Source organism: Somniosus microcephalus, chromosome 11, assembly GCF_052327205.1.
Source record: "Somniosus microcephalus isolate GS21.2 chromosome 11, FLI_Smic_1.0, whole genome shotgun sequence".
In the NCBI taxonomy this organism is placed as follows: domain Eukaryota; kingdom Metazoa; phylum Chordata; class Chondrichthyes; order Squaliformes; family Somniosidae; genus Somniosus; species Somniosus microcephalus.
Window position 1 is genome coordinate 84652872 of NC_140997.1, and position 20666 is coordinate 84673537.

At 49.6% G+C, this 20666-nt stretch overlaps 1 protein-coding gene across 1 annotated transcript in view; it reads right to left on the bottom strand.

Annotated features, from left to right (window-relative positions):
* Nucleotides 1-20666, bottom strand: part of ankfn1b (ankyrin repeat and fibronectin type III domain containing 1b) — a 242534-nt gene that overhangs the window by 171170 nt on the left and 50698 nt on the right. The window contains exons 6-8 of the mRNA XM_086000915.1: nt 9952-10042; nt 4909-5016; nt 3468-3567 (exon numbers count right to left, since the gene is read on the bottom strand). Coding sequence (XP_085857041.1) covers nt 3468-3567; nt 4909-5016; nt 9952-10042 — 299 coding nt within the window. The remainder of the gene's footprint in view (nt 1-3467; nt 3568-4908; nt 5017-9951; nt 10043-20666) is intronic.

The window sequence follows — 20666 nt, forward strand, 5'->3', positions numbered from 1 at the left end:
TCTGCCAAAAGGCCAAGGTGCAGCGTCACTTCAAAGCTCCATTGCCACCTTCGCTGTCCCAGAACGTAGGTTCGATCACGTGCATGTCGACCTGGTGGGGCCACTTCCACCTTCTCATGGGTTCACACATCTTCTTACGATGGTGGACCGCACCACTAGATGGCCAGAGGCAGTTCCTTTGTCATCCACCACTTCCGCGGACGTAGCCAGGGCATTCATCTCCTCTTGGGTCGCCCGTTTCGGGGTACCGGCGGACATCTCTTCCGATCGTGGGCCGCAGTTTTCCTCTGAGCTCTGGAACACAGTGGCTCAAGGGCTCGGCATCAAGCTACATCGCACCACAGCCTACCACCCACAGGCGAACGGCCTGTGCGAGCGATTTCACAGGTCGCTCAAAGCTGCACTGAGGGCCAGCCTCCAAGGCACTGGTTGGGTGGACAGGTTACCATTGGTCATGTTGGGTCTTTGCACGGCACCCAAGGAAGATCTTCGCTCGTCCTCGGCAGAGCTCGTCTATGGCCAACCGCTACACGTACCAGGTGATTTCCTTCCGACTCCAACAGAGTCATGGTCCGCATCCAAGCAACTCATCAGCCATCAGGAGGCTGCCAAGTGTTTTGCACCAGTACCAACGTCACATCACGGCTTTCAGAGCTCCCACGTCCCAGCAGAGCTGAAGAACGCTGAATTTGTGTTCATCCGTCATGACGCTCATCGGGATCTGCTCAAGGCCCCTTACACTGGTCCTTTCCGCGTGCTAGAGCCGGGAGACAAAACTTTCTCGTTGGACATCGTGGGTAAACCGGACCACATTTCGGTTGACCGGTTGAAGCCGGCTCACTTGGACCTTGACCACTCGGTCGAGACCGCACAGCCGCCAAAACGTGGCCGACCGCCCACAGTCGCCATGCCAGATCAAGCGCAACCGCCCACCAGCCCATCCGCCGTCCAGCAGCTTCCACTTCAAACGTACAGAAGTCGCTCTGACAGGCTTGTCAGGCCTCCTCGCTGTTTCACTTTTTCTGTTAAAGACAATTCTGGGGGGGCGCATGTGGCGGAGCCACTAAGGGACTCCGATCGAATGTATATAATTCCCTTTAACAGTGTGTTAACGACAGCCTGAGTCTGTACCTTTGTATATACTGTTTGCATGTACAGAGCGCGGTCCCTTTAAGAGCGCGGGCAAACGCGATGACGTCACGCCGTTCATCACGTGATCCCCAATGGCGGGAAAAATGTGATGACGTCATGACGCCAACCACGGGACCGCCCTAGCAGTCCTCGTGGAGCCTCCGAACTGACTAGACCTGTTTTCGTAGTTCTCGTGTATTGGGTTGTTAAACTCCGTTTGTTTTATATTAAACATCATTTGTTGATCGCCTGAGTCGACCTCAGTCTCTTGATAGGAAGTAAACATTCCTACAGTGAGTGTTCAGAATAGAATGACATCTCTTGAGGAGCAATGGGCATCCATTGAACAGAGAAACCAGGCCTTCATGGAAGTCCTTCTGAGTAGGACTACCATTGCAGATACGGGTCCCCATGGCCCCCCTGATGTGCAGCAAGGTGCTCTCAAGCCACTTGCAGGCACTGAGGGGGACCTGACCCATGAGAGGGAGGTTGGTAGCAGACCTCAAGGAAGTGGGGGCTCCTCTCCAAGCGCTCACACTTCCATGCCACTGCAGAGCCCTCGGTCAGAGCCTCGCCAGAGTCCACATCCAACTGAGATAGACGTCTCAACTCCTGCACAGCCGCAGGAGCAGCAGACTGCTGATGAGCCCTCACAGGCTCGCCCCCCCAGAGGATGCCCGCCAAAGGTGTCGAGACAGGAGCAGCAGCAAAATGAGCAAGGGGCCTCCACATCTGCTGAAGCCACAGGGGAACCACTACGTAGGAGCACGCGTAAGAGGAAAATAAAGCACAAATAGTCACAAGGGTAGTCACTTGGGTGAAATGTTGTGTATTCTGTAAAAATGCCATCAATTGTTTGTTTCGTATAAAAATTCTGATGGCAACTTCTGCAGTTGTGGCGTGTGTCATTTCACGATTGGGGCTGGAAGTCCTCTAATGCCAAGAAGGGAAGGAAAAAAAGGCCTCCCATGCTTCTGGTAGATGCCTCTGTTGAGGAAGCACTGAGTGAGGCTGGCGAGAGGGGTTTCGCAGGAGGTCACACTGGAGAAGTGTGTGAGGCTCCAACACTCCACAGGTGTGGTTAAGCCTGGTAAAAGTTGCCCCAGGCCTGAAACAACAAAGTCCTGCCACCTACAAATGATGGCTGATCAAATCTCCTCTTTAATGGTTGACCTGCAGCTGATAGTCAGCAAGCCAATAGTTTTCACGCCAGGTTTCACAGGCGTGATCCCCACCAGGCGTGTTTTACGTGGGAAAAGGATTAAACAGGCAAGGACCTGTTAAAAAGGGATTATAAAGGCCGATGAGTACTGTTTAAGGGCCCTAAAGACCAGTCCCGCCTGTTGCAGGCGGGACTGATTCGGGACCATCAGACACACCTGGGTTAAAATGGCTAGGTGTCGGGAACCAGGCGGGGGGGTCCCGACCCCCAGGTTTTGCGATTTTAACCCCCCACACGCCTCAAAGCCCGCCTGATGGCTGAGTTAAAATCGAGCCCAAAGTATTCATTAAGAACTATATCCACGTCTTCCGCCTACACACACAGGTTACCTTTTTGGTCTCTAATAGGCCCTACTCATTCCTTAGTTATCCTCTTGCTCTTTATGTATTTATAAAACATCTTTGGGTTTTCCTTGATTTTACTTGAAAAATGGTGCCCAGTACCTGATGGCCAGTGGGTAAGGGTACTTCCCAGTGCGGCAATGAGCCATACTAAGACAGACAGATCTCAGCTTTGACCCTTGGTCTGTCCTCGGTTAGCTGTCAGTCAGGGTGGGACTGGGAGTACCACAATTACTGTGGACTAGGAAGGGAAAAATGCAGCCACTCCTCATCACTGCTGTGTCCCGCAGAAAGTGTGTGTATATGTTTTCATGTATCTGTTTGTGCATGCGTGTTTGTATGTTTCCCTGTCTGCATGTTTGCTTGTGTTTCTGTGTGTGTGTGTTTTTTTCTGTGTGTGTGTGTTTCTCTGTCTATGTGTATTTGTCCATGTGTGTGTGTTTGTCTATGTGCGTGTGTTTGTGTTTCTCTGTCTGTCTGTGTTTCTGTGTGTGTGTGTGTGTGTGTGTGTGTGTGCGTGCGGGACATTAGGAAGGGAAAGGCTCAGGCTTGGGTGTGATGCCCCAACACTCATTGTTTAATCTCTCAGTAGAATAATGGCAAATTCAGTGAGGTACTAGGGAATTGTACCGCAGTGAGAGTCAGGGGAAGGACATTTGGAAAAACGGGAAACAAAAGGGATATTTCTGACAAACAAGGACATAATTAAGTTTGATTTAATTTATTCAAGAAGCTGATTATTCTTTTGAACCAGAGTATGCAAAGCAACTCACCGTTTGAGACTTTTAACAAATTTACTTGTTGGCTGAAAAAGGTGTTTCAGGCTCTTGGACATTGAATGCTTACGGCCCTGCAGGTGGATTTTTGAATTTTCTGGAAAAGCCAAACAAACAATTTTTTTTATGTAGATAAATGTTGACCTCCCAACGCTTTACTGTCAGAGTCTGGGCTGGCAGCACTTTCCTAATGTTTGGCTGCTAACTTGGCTTGTCCTTTTAAGGCTACTGCTGTGGGAGGTGTTCCTGAAGTCATTCAAAGTTAATTATTATTGTTGGGAGTTTATCTACTGTAGATTGGCCATTGCTCAGCTATTCTTGTTATCTCAGCATCAGGAAGAAACAGCAGATAATAACTGGGTTTCTTTCTCCCTAGATATACATTTAGGTTGTTCCATTGTGATTTGTTATTTGTAGAAAGTATGACATCAGACACGAGTGTCTGGAGTGTGACAGTCCAGGATACAGTCCAGGATACATTCCATGATACAGTCCGGTATACAATCCGGGATACAATCCGGTCAGTCCAGTTTACAATCCGGGATACAATCAGGGATACAATCCGGTCAGTCCAGTTTACAATCCGAGATACAATCAGGGATACAGTCCAGGATACAATCCAGGATACATTTCGGGATACAGTCTGGGATACAATCCGGGATACATTCTGGGATACAGCCTGGGATACAGTCCGGGATACATTCCATGATACAGTCCGGGATACAATCAGGGATACAATCCAGTCAGTCCGGGATACAATCCGGGATACAGTCCGGTATACAATCTGGGATACAATCAGGAATACAATCCAGTCAGTCCGGGATACAATCCGGATACAATAAGGGATACAGTCCAGGATACAATCCAGGATACATTCCGAGATACAGTTCGGGATACAGTCTGGGATACAGTCTGGGATACAATTTGGGATACAGTCCGGGATACAATCCGGTATACAATCCGGGATACAGTCCGGGATACATTCCGGAATACAGTCCGGGGTACAATCTGGTATACAATCCGGGATACAGTCCGGAATACATTCTGGAATACAGTCCGGGATACAATCCGGGAGACGATCTGGGATACAGTCCGGGATACAGTCTAGGATACAATCCAGGATCTAGTGCAGGCTACAGTCAGACAATCTTCACTCTTTTTATTGCTTATTTTCTCTTGAGCCCAACAAACACATTTTGAACATCACTCTTTAAATGCAGTGATTACTCTGAATAATGTGAAGCACTAATGATAGGCGGGTAAAAAGCCTAACTGAGAGTGTAACTGAGAGTTCACACTTACATGTCATCACATCTTCCTGACAGCTCTCGCTTCATGTGAATGCACTGTGTAAAATGTAACCAACAAAACCTCATCACCCCCAATCATAGATTTATACCCCAGAGGTGGGCAGGAGATAGTCATTGCTCTGACTCACCATGACACAGGCAGTGCTGGTGGTTGTTCTTGATTTGATTCAGCAGCTGGTCCAAGGCCTCTGTCTGTCCGCTATGCTTCACTTCTTTGCCATCGTACTCTCTCCAGTCTGGGAGAAAGAGAGTAAAAAGAATCAGACAGCATGCTGTTAGTTTTGCATCCTTGTTATGACTTTTGATGGTGGCAGGGACTCCTCACTGAACCAGCACTGACCTTGTAGTCTCTGACGAGCTGGATAATCTGGGTCACTGCTGCCCCGGGACACCCACCCGCCGCGATCCCGCAACCCGTGCCCTTGCTGGCAGCCGCCCCGGCCCAATCCTGAGGCCTCAATCCAGTGAGTTGCATTGTGATGCCTGTTTGGCTCCCCACAGCTCATCTGCCAGATTTAAATGAAGCCAGAGCCTCAAAATGGTGGAGGCCTCTTCACCCCAGAACGGGCGATCAGCGCTCTCTCAAAATGGTCACACAAATGTCAAAATCTACCCCAAAGTGTTTGTGAAACCTCCAGGTTAACAGCCAACTAAACTAGTAGCGGCACTGACCTATCACTGCAGACATTGACCAGAAGGTGCCTGGTTTCAGTCCTGTGCTGAGTTATCTGCTCTCAGCTGACGCAGTGATGGGGAGTTTCAATTTGTTTTACTGTCTCCTGAGCTAACCAGGGAAAGGTTCAATCAGGCACAAGAAGGAAGCAGTGTCTGTGGAGTTGTGCACCAGCAAGTGTCAACGCCTTCAGGTAAGAAGGAAGAGAAGAAAAAATTGCTATTATTGGATGGGGCCGTGAGTAAGGTGCCCAGACCACCAGCAGCATCCTTAGTTCATATTCGGGGAGCAGAGACTCATACCAAAGGATGGATCAATTCATCAACACTCATATCGGCGATTTTCTGGCTGTGTTGTTCAGAGGAGCCCTACCATTCAACCAGATACACCACCAACATACAGACCATCAGCTGAGACAATACACCACCAACACACAGACCATCAGCTGAGACAATACACCACCAACATACAGACCATCAGCTGAGACAATACACCACCAACACACAGACCATCAGCTGAGACAATACACCACCAACATACAGACCATCAGCTGAGACAATACAGCACCAACATACAGACCATCAGCTGGGACAATACACCACCAACATACAGACCATCAGCTGAGACAATACACCACCAACACACAGACCATCAGCTGGGACAATACACCACCAACATACAGACCATCAGCTGAGACAATACACCACCAGCATACAGACCATCAGCTGAGACAATACACCACCAACACACAGACCATCAGCTGGGACAATACACCACCAACATACAGACCATCAGCTGAGACAATACAGCACCAACATACAGACCATCAGCTGGGACAATACACCACCAACATACAGACCATCAGCTGAGACATTACACCACCAACACACAGACCATCAGCTGGGACAATACACCACCAACATACAGATCATCAGCTGAGACAATACAGCACCAACACACAGACCATCAGCTGGGACAATACAGCACCAACACACAGACCAACAGCTGAGACAATACACCACCAACATACAGACCATCAGCTGGGACAATACAGCACCAACACACAGACCATCAGCTGTGACAATACACCACCAACATACAGACCATCAGCTGGGACAATACACCACCAACATACAGACCATCAGCTGGGACAATACAGCACCAACACACAGACCATCAGCTGGGACAATACACCACCAACATACAGACCATCAGCTGGGACAATACACCACCAACATACAGACCATCAGCTGGGACAATACACCACCAACACACAGACCATCAGCTGAGACAATACACCGCCAACATACTGACCATCAGCTGGGACAATACACCACCAACATACAGACCATCAGCTGAGGCAATACACCACCAACATACACACCATCAGCTGAGACATTACACCACCAACATACAGACCATCAGCTGAGACAATACACCACCAACATACTGACCATCAGCTGGGACAGTACACCACCAACATACAGACCATCAGCTGAGACAATACACCACCAACATACACACCATCAGCTGAGACAATACAGCACCAACACACAGACCACCAGCTGAGACAATACACCACCAACATACACACCATCAGCTGAGACAATACAGCACCAACACACAGACCATCAGCTGGGACAATACAGCACCAACACACAGACCATCAGCTGGGACAATACACCACCAACATACAGACCATCAGCTGAGACAATACACCACCAACATACAGACCATCAGCTGTAGTAATCATTTTCGAGCACAATTTTACTTACACCGTGCATGAAATTTACATCATGCATCCTGTAATGAAAGGAAAGAGAGAAAATGGGAGGAGAGGAGTGGAGGGGAGAGGATTAGAGGCAGAGTTATTCAGAGGACATGGGAGAAGAACAGTGGTGAGTGAGGGAGGAGTGGAAAGGAGCAGATGTGCAGATGATGGGGAGAAGAGACGAGGAGGAGGAAGGAGAGGAGAGGAGAGGGAGGGAGAGGCAGAGAAAAAGGGTGTAAAGGAGGGAAAGGGAAGGGAAGGGAATACAGAAGAGGAAGAGTTGGGAGGAGGAGGGAGTAAAGGAGAGAAGAGGAGAGGGAAAGAGGAGAAAGGGATGACAGCAGAGTGAAGGGGTGAGGTGAAGAGTGCAGGCGGGAGAGGGGAAAGGGGAGGTGAGGTGGATCGGGAGAATAAAATTGAGTTGAGGAGGGAAGAGGAATGGAGGGTAAGAGAAGGGGGGAGAGGGAGGATTGGAGTAATCGTATATGGGCTGCAGAAGATTAAATGGGTGGGTAGAGTTCATGATAAACTAAATTGTACATGGGCTGTGGAAGGAGACTAAATGGGTGGGTAAAGTCCATGATAGAGTAAATTGGCCATGGGATGTGGAAGGAGATTACATTTTTTTTTAAATTTGTTTATGGGGTGTGGGCGTCGCAAGCAAGGCCAGCATTTATTGCCCATCCCTAATTGCCCTTGAGAAGGTGATGGTGAGCTACCTTCTTGAACCGCTGCAGTCTATATGGTGAAGGTGCTCCCATAGTGCTGTTAGGTGAGGAGTTCCAGGGTTTTGATCCAGCGACGATGAAGGATCGGCGATATACTTCTAAGTCAGGATGGTGTGTGACTTAAGAGGGGAACTTGCAGGTGGTGGTGTTCCCATGCGCCTGCTGCCCTTGTCCTTCTAGGTGGGAGAGGTCACGGATTTGGAAGGTGCTGCCGAAGAATCCTCAGCGAGTTGTTGCAGTGCACCTTGTAGTTGGTACACACTGCAGCCACGGTACGCCGGTGGTGGAGGGAGTGAATGTTTAAGATGGTGGATGGGGTGCCAATCAAGTGAGCTACTTTGTCCTGGATGGTGTCGGGCTTCTTGAGTGTTGTTGGAGCTGCACTCATCCAGGCAAGTGGAGAGTAGTCCATCACACTCCTTACTTGTGCCTTGTAGATGGTGGAAAGGCTTTGGGGAGTTAGGCGGTGAGACACTCACCGCAGAATACTTAACCTCTGACCTGCTCTTGATGCCACAGTATTTATGTGGCTGGTCCAGTTAAGTTTCTGGTAAATGGTGACCCCCCAGGACGTTGATGGTGGGGGATTCGGCAATGGTAATGCCGTTGAATGTCAAGGGGACATGGTTAGACTCTCGCTTGTTGGAGATAGTCATTGCCTGGAACTTCTGTGGCGCGAACGTTACCTGCCACTTATCAGCCCAAGCCTCAACGTCATCCAGGTCTTGTTGCATGCAGGCATAGACTGCTTCATTATCTGAGGAGTGGTGAATGGTGCTGAACACTGTGCAGTCAACAGCAAACATTCCCATTTCTGACCTTATGTTGGCGGGAAGGTCATTGATGAAGCAGCTGAAGATGGTTGGGCCTAGGACACTGCCCTGAGAAACTCCTGCAGCAATGTCCTGGGGCTGTGATGATTGACCTTCAACCACCACAACCCTCTTCCTTTGTGCTAGGTATGACTCCAGCCAGTGGAGCATTTTCCCCCCAATTCCCATTTACATCAGTTTTACTAGGGCTCCTTGATGCCACACTCGGTCAAATGCTGCCTTGATGTCAAGGGCAGTCACTCTCACCTCACATCTGGAATTCAGCTCCTTTGTCCATGTTTGGACCAAGGCTGTAATGAGGTCGGGAGCCAAGTGGTTTTGGCGGAACCCAAACTGGGCATCAGTGAGCAGGTTATTGGTGAGTAAGTGCCGCTTGATAGCACTGTTGATGACACCTTCCATCACTTTGCTGATGATTGAGAGTAAACTGATGGGGCGGTAATTGGCTGGGTTGAATTTGTCCTGCTTTTTGTAAACCGGACATACCTGGGCAGTTTTCCACATTGTCAGGTAGATGTCAGTGTTGTAGCTGTACTGGAACAGCTTGGCTAGTGGCGCGACTAGTTGTGGAGCACAAGTCTTCAGCACGACAACCAGGATGTTGTCGGGGCCCATAGCCTTTGCTGTATCTAGTGCGCTCAGCCGTTTCTTGATATCACGAGGAGCGAATTGAATTGGCTGAAGACTGGCTTGTGTGATGGTGGGGACCTCAGGAGTAGGCCGAGTGGATGGGTAAAGTCCATGATAGAGTAAATTGTCCATGGGATGTGGAAGGAGATTAAATGGGTGGGTAAAATCTATGGTAGGGGAGAGTGTACATGGGATGTGGAAGGAGATTAAATGGGTTAGTAAAGTCTATGGTAGCAGAGAGTGTACATGGACTGTTGAAGGAGATTAAATGGGTGGGTTAGGGTCTATGATCGAGTAGCGTGTACATGGGCTGACAAATGAATGGGTGTTTCTTGTTCTCTGCCATTTTTTGTTTTCATCCCACAGTGATCTTGCCTGAAATCAGGTGCTGCCAAAGTGGCCCATTGTGACTGTGGCCTCTCAACCTGCCACTCCACTGTGGGATCCATTCCTACACCAGCAACTTGCATCTCTTCTTTGTGCTTCTCATCTTAGCAACAGGTTAAACAGCTACATTATTTTCAGTGTGTACTTACTGGATGGTGTTGCACATGCAGGCGTGGAAAGCTGTGGGGGACTCCAGCCTTTCATATTATAGGCAGATACCTGCACGTAGTAAGGGAGCCCCTAAGAGAACGACAAAAAGGATTGGACTTTGTAAAGTTCTTTTTTAAATCATGTTAGCATTGATATTTAACAACAGCTCCAATATCGCACAGACCACAAATATCAACTACCCCGACATTTTAAAATAATTTTTGGAGTGAATTTTGTGTTTGTCAACATGAGGCATATTAGTGCTGGGGAATGGAACATTTTCCATTTCAGATACCCAGTGTTACCATCAAATATGAGTCAGGTATAGCACAGGTTAGCTACAGAGTAAAGCTCCCTCTACACTGTCCCATCAAACACTCCCAGGGCAGGTACAGCATGGGTTAGATACAGAGTAAACATAGAAACATAAAAATATAGAAGATAGGAGCAGGAGTAGGCCATTCGGCCCCTCGAGCCTGCTCCGCCATTCAATGAGATCATGGTTGATCATCCAAATTCAGTACCCTGTCCCTGCCTTCTCCCCATATCCCTTGATCCCTTTAGCCTTAAGAAATATATCTAACTCCTTCTTGAATATATTTAATGAATTGGACTCCACTGCCTTCTGCGGTAGAGAATTCCACAGGTTCACCACTCTCTGGGTGAAGAAATTCCTCCTCATCTCTGTCCTAAATGGGTTACCCCTTATCCTTAGACTGTGACCCCTGGTTCTGGACTCCCCGGCCATCGGGAGCATCCTTCCTGCATCTAGTCTTTCTAGTCCTGTTAGAATTTTATCAGTTTCAATTAGATCCCCTCTCATTCTTCTAAACTCCACGAGTATAAGCCCAATCGACCCAATCTCTCCTCATACGTCATTCCTGCCATCCCAGGTATCAGTCTGGTGAATCTTTGCTGCACTCCCTCCATGGCAAGAACATCCTTCCTCAGATAAGGCGACCAAAACTGCACACAATACTCAAGATGTGGTCTCACCAAGGCCCTGTACAACTGCAGCAAGACATCCTTATTCCTGTACTCGAACCCTCTCGCTACGAATGCCAACATACCATTTGACTTCTGCTGCACCTGCATGCTTACCTTCAGCGACTGGTGCACAAGGACACCCAGGTCTCGTTGCATTTCCCCTTCTCCCAATCCATTGCCGTTCAGATATTAATCTGCCTTCCTATTTTTGCCACCAAAGTGGATAACCTCGCATTTATCCACATTATACTGCATCTGCCATGCTTCTGCCCAATCACCCAACCTGTCCAAACCATACTGGAGTTTCTTGGCATCCTCCTAACAGCACACATGCCCGCCCAGCTTTGTGTCGTCTGCAAACTTGGAGATATTACATCTAGTTCCCTCGTCTAGATCATTTATATATATTGTGAATAGCTGGGGTCCTAGGACCGATCCCTGCGGTACCCCACTAGTCACTGCCTGCCACTCGGAAAAAGACCCGTTTATTCCAACCTTTGCTTCCTGTCTGCCAACCAGTTCTCTATCCAAGTCAGTACCTTGCCCCCAATCCCATGTGCCTTAAATTTACACGCTAATCTCTTATGCGGGACCTTATCAAAAGCCTTCTGAAAGTCCAAATACACCACATCCACTGGTTCTCCCTTATCTATTCTACCAGTAACATCCTCAAAAAATTCCAGTAGATTAGTCAAGCACGATTTACCTTTTGTAAATCCATGTTGACTTTTCCGATCCTGTCACTGTTTTCCAAGTGCTCTGCTATTACATCTTTTATAATGGACTCTAGCATTTTCCCCACTACCGATGTCAGGCCTACCGGTCTATAATTTCCTGTTTTCTCTCTAACACCTTTTTTGAATAGTGGGGTAACATTAGCTTTCCAATCCATGGGAACTGTTCCAGAGTCTGTCAAATTTTGGAAGATGACCAGCAATGCATCTATTATTTTTAGGGCCACTTCCTTAAGTACCCTAGGATGTAGATTATCAGGCCCTGGGGATTTATCGGCCTTCAATCCCATCAATTTCCCGAACACCATTTCCCTACAAATGCTGATTTCTTTCAGTTCCTCCCTCTCATTCCCCGACATCTCTGGGAGGTTATTTGTGTCCTCCTTTGTGAAGACAGAACCGATGTATGTATTTAGTTGGTCTTTCATTTCCTTGTTCCCCATTATAAATTCCCCTGATTCTGACTGCAAGGGACCTATGCTTGACTTCACCAATCTTTTTCTCTTCACATATCTATAAAAGCTTTTACAGTCAGCTTTTATGTTTCCTGCAAGCTTACTCTCATACTCTATTTCCCCCCTCTTAATTAATCCCTTTGTCCTCCTTTGCTGAATCCTAAACTGCTCCCAATCCTCAGGTTTGCTGCTTTTTCTGGCCAATTTATATGTCCTCTCCTTGGATCTTATGCTATCCCTAATTTCCCTTGCTAGCCACGGTTGAGTCACCTTTTTTGTATTATTTTTATGCCAAACAGGGATGAACAATTTCTGTAGTTCATCCATGCGATCTTTGAATGTTTGCCATTGCCTATCCATCGTCAACCCTTTGAGTAGCACTCCCCAATCAATCCTACCCAACTCGCGCCTCATACCATTGTAGTTTCCTTTATTTAAATTCAGGACCCTAGTCTCTGAGTCAACTACTTCACTCTCCATCTTAATGAAGAATTCTATCATATTATGATCGCTCTGACCCAAGGGGCCTCGCACAACAAAATTGCTAATTAATCCTTTCTCATTACATAATACCCAGTCTAAGATGGCCTGATCTCTAGTTGGTTCCTTGACATATTGGTCCAGGAAACCATCCCGTATACACTCCAGGAATTCCTCCTCCACAGTATTGTTACTAAATTGGTTAGCCCAATCTATATGTCGATTAAAGTCACCCATGATAACTGCTGTGCCCTTATTGCACGCGTCTCTAATTTCCCGTTAAGTGCCATCCCCAACCTTCGCATTACTGTTTGGAGGTCTGTATAGCACTCCCACTAACGTTTTCTGCCCCATGGTATTTCTCAGTTCTACCCATACAGATTCTACATCATAAGAGCTAATATCCTTCCTTTCCATTGTGTTATCCCCTCTTTAACCAGCAATGCTACCCCACCTCCTTTTCCTTTTTGCCTATCTTTCCTGAATATTGAATACCCCTGGATGTTGAGTTCCCATCCTTGGTCACCCTGGAGCCATGTTTCCGTAATCCCAATCATATCATATCCGTTTACCTCTATTTGCACAGCTAATTCATCCACCTTATTACGAATGCTCCTCACATTAAGACACAAGGCCTTCAGGCTTGTTTTTTAACACCCTTACACCTTTTAGAATTATTATTTACTGTGGCCATGTTTGATTTAAACCCTTGATTTCTCTGACTGCCACCTTTGTTATTCTCCTTCCTGTCTTTTGCTTCTATCCTAAAGCTCCCTCTACTCTGTCCCATCAAACACTCCCAGGGCAGGTACAGCATGGGTTAGATACAGAGTAAAGCTCCCTCTACACTGTCCCATCAAATATCCCAGGGCAGGTACAGCACGGGTTGGATACAGAGTAAAGCTCCCTCTACACAGTCCCATCAAACACTCCCAGGGCAGATACAGCACAGGTTATATACAGAGTAAAGCTCCCTCTACACTGTCCCATCAAACACTCCCGGGGCAGCTACAGCACGGGTTAGATACAGAGTAAAGCTCCCTCTTCACTGTCCCATCAAACACTGCCAGAGCAGGTACAGCACGGATTAGATACACAGTAAAGCTCCTTCTTCAATGTCCCATCAAACACTCCCATTTCCCATGACCATCACTGAAGCAACACTCATGATGATGGAATCAGCAGGTATTCTTCATGTGACAGCATGCAGGTATTCCTGTTTTTGGATCCATGATGATGTTGGTTGATCCTATTGTATCTTTCCAGGGCAATATTCCATCACAACAGATTTTGTCAATGGGTTGTGGTCAGACCCAGTCACATTGGCCTGATGTTGTTTGAGAATCAGGAGAACATGGTAGGCATCCCATGTGATCTCCAATGGTCAATATTACAATTATTGACTAACTGTTGTTCTTGGGAACACTATCCACACATGGTATGTATAAGGAAACAGGCCATAGGAGACTCAGCCTGTTTATGGTAACTGTTACTTCATCGTAAACACAAATCAGAGGTAATGGGAGAGAGTCTGAACTGTAACAGTCAGGTCAGAAAAGTCCAGTGGATTCTATCTCTCAAACAGCTGCTGAGAATTTCTTGTAACTCACTGTAATGAAATCTGTTTGTCTTGATCCTGTATTCGTTTTGCACTCATGTATATTACCCTCCCCCACTGTGTATAGTTTCACTTCCTCTTTCCCGACTAACCTGGGAGGTTCCAGGTCTTGGCTCTTGGCTCCGCCCCTGACTTCTCTTACATAAAGATCCCAGGATCTGTATGACTCATTCCTGTGAACCAGTCGGCGTGTTGAGATGTTAGCTCTGATCTTAGTGATTAAAAGCCAACTTGTTTAAGTCTATAACTTCTAGTTTTGTGGTTATTGAAGGCCCATCAATTTTAATCACTAAAGAATACTAGGATGGATCGACTCCTAAAACCAGAGCGTCTGGACTTGGATCCACATTCTGCTGAAGCATCAAATCAATTTGGGCACTGGCTCAAATGCTTCGAACTCTTCACGGGGGCCTCATCCGCTAGCGAGGTAGATAAACTGAGTGTGGTAAACCACTTTTATCGTTCACTACCGTTACACTATGGTTATCACTGTTATATCGTTACACTATGGTTATCACTTTTTACACTGTTGTATCACTACACGAGGTCACCTCTTGCCACGCTGTTATACCTGGGCTGACCACTGCTGACTCCGCCCATAGCTCCGCCTACTTGCCCAGGTATAAAGGTGGTCGACTGGCTGGTATTCCTCCTTGTTGGATCCGATCACCCACGAGGGTGGGCTCTGTTATTTAGCCAATAAAAACCTATAGTTACTTTCTTAACTCGTCGCTTTTCATTGGATGAATTGATAGGTATATCAATTTTATTGGCTAAATTTTAAAAATGTCTAATGAACCGTCAGACCAGTCAGACGCCCAGCTACAACAGCCACAGCAGCCGGCCTGGCTGCGAGCCCTCCGACCGCCGTACCTGGATCTAAACCCACAGGCAGCAAACTCAGCCCTCGACTTCAAACACTGCCTGAGCTGTTTCGAATCCTACCTGGGAGAATCCGGCGTGCCTCAGAGATCCAAACTAAGAGTGCTGACCGCCCAAGTGAGCCCTAAAGTATTCGCACTCATACAGGACCTTACTACATACGAGGCCGCCATCAACCTGCTGAAACAGCAGTACCGGAGCCCAGTAAATTCTATGTATGCCAGATACCTCCTAAGATTCCACCCGCAACAGCCAGGAGAGTCTGTAGATGAATTTTTACAGGCGCTACAAACACTCGGCAGGGACTGTGACTTTAAAGCGGTAACGGCTGCAGAAAATACTGAAGAGAATATCCGCGATGCCTTCGTGAAAGGCCTTCGGTCCGACTACTCACAGCAAAGACTGCTCGAATCAAAGGACCTCGACCTGAACACAGCTGCAGCCCTCGCCCGCTCCCTGGAAGTGGCCCATCGGGACCTCGAGCCGTATTCCAGGTACTGTACTGCACGACCCTGGGACTCCGGCCCGACCCCGGCCGCAATACCCCTCGCAACGCCGCCTCCGGGACCTACCTCAGCGTCGGCGTCCCAGAACCGATCGGGACCGCCACCCCCGGTACCGGCTGCAACATCGGACCCCCGCGATCGGGCCGCCGGCTGCTTCTTCTGTGGCCAGGCGAAACACCCGAGGACGCACTGCCCTGCGAGAAACACGACTTGCTCCCATTGCCAGAAGAAAGGCCACTTCGCTAAGGCCTGCAGGGGGAGAGCCACAGACGCCAGCAGTGCCTCATGCGAATTGTGGGGGTGGCCATCTTTCATCCAGGCCACAGATGCCAGTATCCCCTCGTGTGAGTCGTGGGGGTGGCCATCTTTGATCAAGGCAACCAACACCAGCAATGCCTCATGTGAGTTGTGGGGGCAGCCATCTTATTCAAACTCGTGGGCGCCGCCATTTTGTCCACCACAGTCGACCGCCATCTTGTCGCCAGACCCGACGACCGCCTCACCCGCAGACTACAGCAGCTCGCTCAGCCATACACGAGCCTCCGTCACACTGGACCAAGCTCGCCCGCATCACCTGTCCAAGTCCATGATGGACATCAAAGTAAACGGCCACGCCACGACCTGCCTGTTCGACAGCGGAAGCACGGAGAGTTTCATACATCCAGACACGGTGAGCCACTACTCCCTCACTGTCCGGCCAACGCGCAACCGGATCTCGATGGCATCGAGGTCCCATTCTACAGACATCAGCGGCTACTGTATTGTGACCCTGTCGGTTAGGGGCACGGAGTATAAAAATTTTAAACTCCTCGTCCTGCCCCAGCTCTGCGCTGCCGTCCTACTAGGGCTGGACTTCCAATCCCACCTGCAAAGTGTCACTTTGGCATGCGGTGGACCCCTCCCCCCACTCACAGTCGACAACCAGCAGCCTTTAAACCGCCCACCGCATACCACCTGCGGCCTATCCACCCTCAAGGTCCCGCCCCCCTCCCTGTTCGCTAACCTCACCCGCGACTGTAAACCCGTCGCCACCAAGAGCAGGCGGTACAGCGCCGGGGACAGAGCTTTTATTAGCTGTGAGGTGCAGCGTCTCCTGAAGGAGGGCATCATCGAGAGGAGCAACAGCCCCTGGCGTGCCCAGGTCATAGTCGTTAAGACCGGCGATAAAAACCGCCTAGTCATCGACTACAGCCAAACCATAAACCGGTACACCCAGCTGGACGCATACCCCCTTCCCCGCATATCTGATATGGTCAATCAGATTGCGCAGTACCGGGTATTCTCCACCATCGACCTTAAGTCGGCCTATTACCAACTCCCTATCCGCCCTGAGGACCGCCAGTATACAGCCTTCGAGGCGAACGGCCGCCTCTACCACTTCCTTAGGGTTCCCTTCGGCGTCACCAACGGGGTTTCGGTCTTCCAAAGGGAGATGGACCGGATGGTTGACCAGAACGGGCTGCACGCCACGTTCCCCTATCTAGATAACGTCACCATCTGCGGCCGCGACCGGCAGGACCACGATGTTAATCTGGAAAGATTCCTCCGTACGGCCCAACGGCTGAACCTCACCTACAATAAGGAGAAATGTGTGTTTAACACCTCGCGCCTTGCCATCCTCGGCTGCGTAGTAGAGAACGGAGTCATCGGCCCCGACCCCGAAAGAATGCACCCCCTCATGGAGCTTCCCCTCCCCCACTGTCCAAAGGCGCTGAAGAGAACCCTGGGGCTCTTCGCCTACTATGCCCAATGGGTGCCAAATTATGCGGACAAAGCCAGACCCCTCATGAAGTCCACCTCCTTCCCCCTGACGGCAGAAGCGTGCGCAGCCTTCTCCCTCATTAAGGGAGACATTGCTAAGGCCACAATGCACGCGGTGGATGAGTCTATCCCTTTCCAAGTGGAGAGCGATGCATCCGACTTCGCCCTAGCCGCAACCCTCAACCAGGAGGGGAGACCGGTGGCCTTCTTCTCAAGGACCCTCCAGGGCCCTGAGATCCGACACTCTTCGGTCGAGAAGGAGGCCCAGGCGATCGTGGAGGCTGTACGACGCTGGAGGCATTACCTGGCAGGCAAACGATTTACCCTCCTCACCGACCAGCGTTCGGTCGCTTTTATGTTTAATAACAAGCTGAGGGGCAAAATCAAGAACGACAAGATCTTGAGGTGGAGAATCGAGCTCTCCACCTATGATTATGATATCTTGTACCGGCCTGGTAAACTGAACGAACCCCCAGATGCTCTATCACGAAGTACATGCGCCAACGTGCAAACTGATAGACTGCAGGCCCTCCACAACGACCTCTGCCACCCCGGGGTCACCAGACTTTACCACTTCATTAAGGCCCGCAACCTGCCATACTCCATCGAGGAGGTCAGGACCATGACCAGGAACTGCCAAACCTGTGCCGAATGCAAACCGCATTTCTTTAGGCCGGACAGAGCAAGCCTGATCAAGGCCACCCGCCCCTTCGAGCGCTTGAGCATCGATTTTAAGGGGCCCCTCCCGTCCTCTGACCGTAATGTGTACTTCCTCAACATCATTGATGAGTACTCCCGTTTCCCCTTTGCCTTCCCCTGCCCAGACATGACCAGCACCACGGTCATCAAATGCCTGAACGACCTCTTCGCCTTGTTCGGGTTCCCGAACTATATACATAGCGACCGGGGCTCCTCCTTCATGAGTGAGGAACTTCGCCAGTTCCTATTAGCGAGAGGTATCGCTGCAAGCAGGACCACCAGCTACAACTCTCGAGGGAACGGCCAGGTGGAAAGAGAGAACGCGACTGTCTGGAAGGCCATTCTCTTAGCCTTAAAGTCTAAGGGCCTCCCAACCTCTCGCTGGCAGGAAGTCCTCCCGGCAGCGCTACATTCCATCCGGTCACTGCTTTGCACTGCCATTAACACCACCCCCCATGAACGAATGTTTGTTTTCCCCAGGAAATCGACTACGGGAACCACGCTGCCAACTTGGCTGACTTCTCCGGGGCCCGTCTTACTGCGAAAGCATGTGAGGGCCCATAAAACGGACCCCCTGGTCGAGAGGGTGGTCCTCCTGCACGCCAACCCCCAGTACGCCTACGTGGCATACCCAGACGGACGGGAGGACACAGTCTCCTTACGAGACCTTGCATCCTCGGGCACCCCTGAGACACCACCGTTACCCCCCACCACCCCCCCAAATCCAGCCCAGGTAGACGGCATGCCGGAACCCCACGAGCCTTCGTCAACCACGCAGACACCAGCATTAACACCGGAGACTGCAACACCGCCGCCGCTGCTGCGCCGATCAGAAAGACTTACGAGGCCTCCGGACAGACTGACATACCCGAACTGGTAGTACACTTCACCCCGCCGGACTCAAATCTAAACAAGGGGTGAATGTGGTAAACCACTTTTATCGTTCACTACCGTTACACTATGGTTATCACTGTTATATCGTTACACTATGGTTATCACTGTTTACACTGTTGTATCACTACACGAGGTCGCCTCTTGCCACGCTGTTATACCTGGGCTGACCACTGCTGACTCCACCCATAGCTCCGCCTACTTGCCCAGGTATAAAGGTGGTCGACTGGCTGGTATTCCTCCTTGTTGGATCCGATCACCCACGAGGGTGGGCTCTGTTATTTAGCCAATAAAAACCTATAGTTACTTCCTTAACTCGTCGCTTTTCATTGGATGAATTGATAGGTATATCACTGAGTCTACTGACTACTCGCGTAAGTCATCAGATTTATTCGTTCATCCGGGACGCCACCTCTTACACGGAGGCCATCACTATCCTGAAGGCCCAATACCAGAGGCCGGTAAATGAAGTGTACGCCAGACATCTGCTGGCTACACGCAGGCAGCGACCAGAGGAATCAATGGACGATTTCTTACAGAGCCTAAAGGACCTGGTCCGGGACTGTAACTGCAAGGCCGTGACAGCCAATGCGTACTCTGACGAATTGGTCCGCGATTCCTTCATCACGGGCCTCAAATCGAATTATATCCGGCAGAGACTGCTGGAGAAGGAGGTCCTGGACATAAAAAAGGCAGTGGCCACTGCGCAATCACTGGACGTGGCCCAGAGAAACTCTGACTCTTATTCTTCCGGCCATGCGGCCCTCACCGCCTCGTGCGTGCCGAGGGGGCCGCCATCTTGGAATCAGCCATCTTCCCCATCCAGGTCTCAGACCAGCTCTACGCCGCCGGAGTCCCCACACAGAAGTTCACCCAGGAGTCCTACTACAGCGGCAATGTCTCGAGGCCCGAAATGCTACTTCTGCGGCCAGGCCAAGCACCCCAGACAACGATGCCCAGCGAAGGACGCTACATGCTTCAAATGTAAGAAAAAGGGGCATTTTAGCAAAGTCTGCAGGGGGAATCCGATTTCCAACTCTGTCACCGCCTCGTGCGTGCTGTGCGGGCCACCATCTTGGGATCCGCCATCTTTTCCCGACTCAACGGCCGCCCAGGGCCCAACAGTGGCTTCGATCACGGTGGATCAATCCAGGCCACACCCGTTGACAAAATCCATGATGGACATACAGGTAAACGGGAATTTAACGAAATGTTTAATTGACTGTGGGAGTACCGAGAGTTTTATCCACCCTAGCCTGGTACGGTGGCACTCATTAACGGTAACCCCTACACGGAGCAGAATTGCTATGGCTGCTAAGCCCCACACTTCGGACATTTTGGGCTACTGTGTGGTAACACTGACTGTAAAAGGCACGGACTACAAGGATTTTAAACTCCTCGTGATGCCAGAACTCTGTGTTAATGTAATCTTGGGCCTGGACTTCCAGTACCACCACGAAAGTGTCACGCTAGCAAATGGCGGGTCCCAGCCGCCACTCACAGTCTGTGGCCTATCAACCTTAAAAATCAGCCCGCCCTCTTTATTCGCTAATCTCGCTCCGAACTGTAGGCCCATAGCGACCAAAAGCAGACGGTACAGTCTGGAAGACAGACACTTTATGAAGGCGGAAGTGGACAGACTCCTGCGGGAAGGCATTATTGAATGCAGTACCAGCCCGTGGCATGCCCAAGTAGTCATAG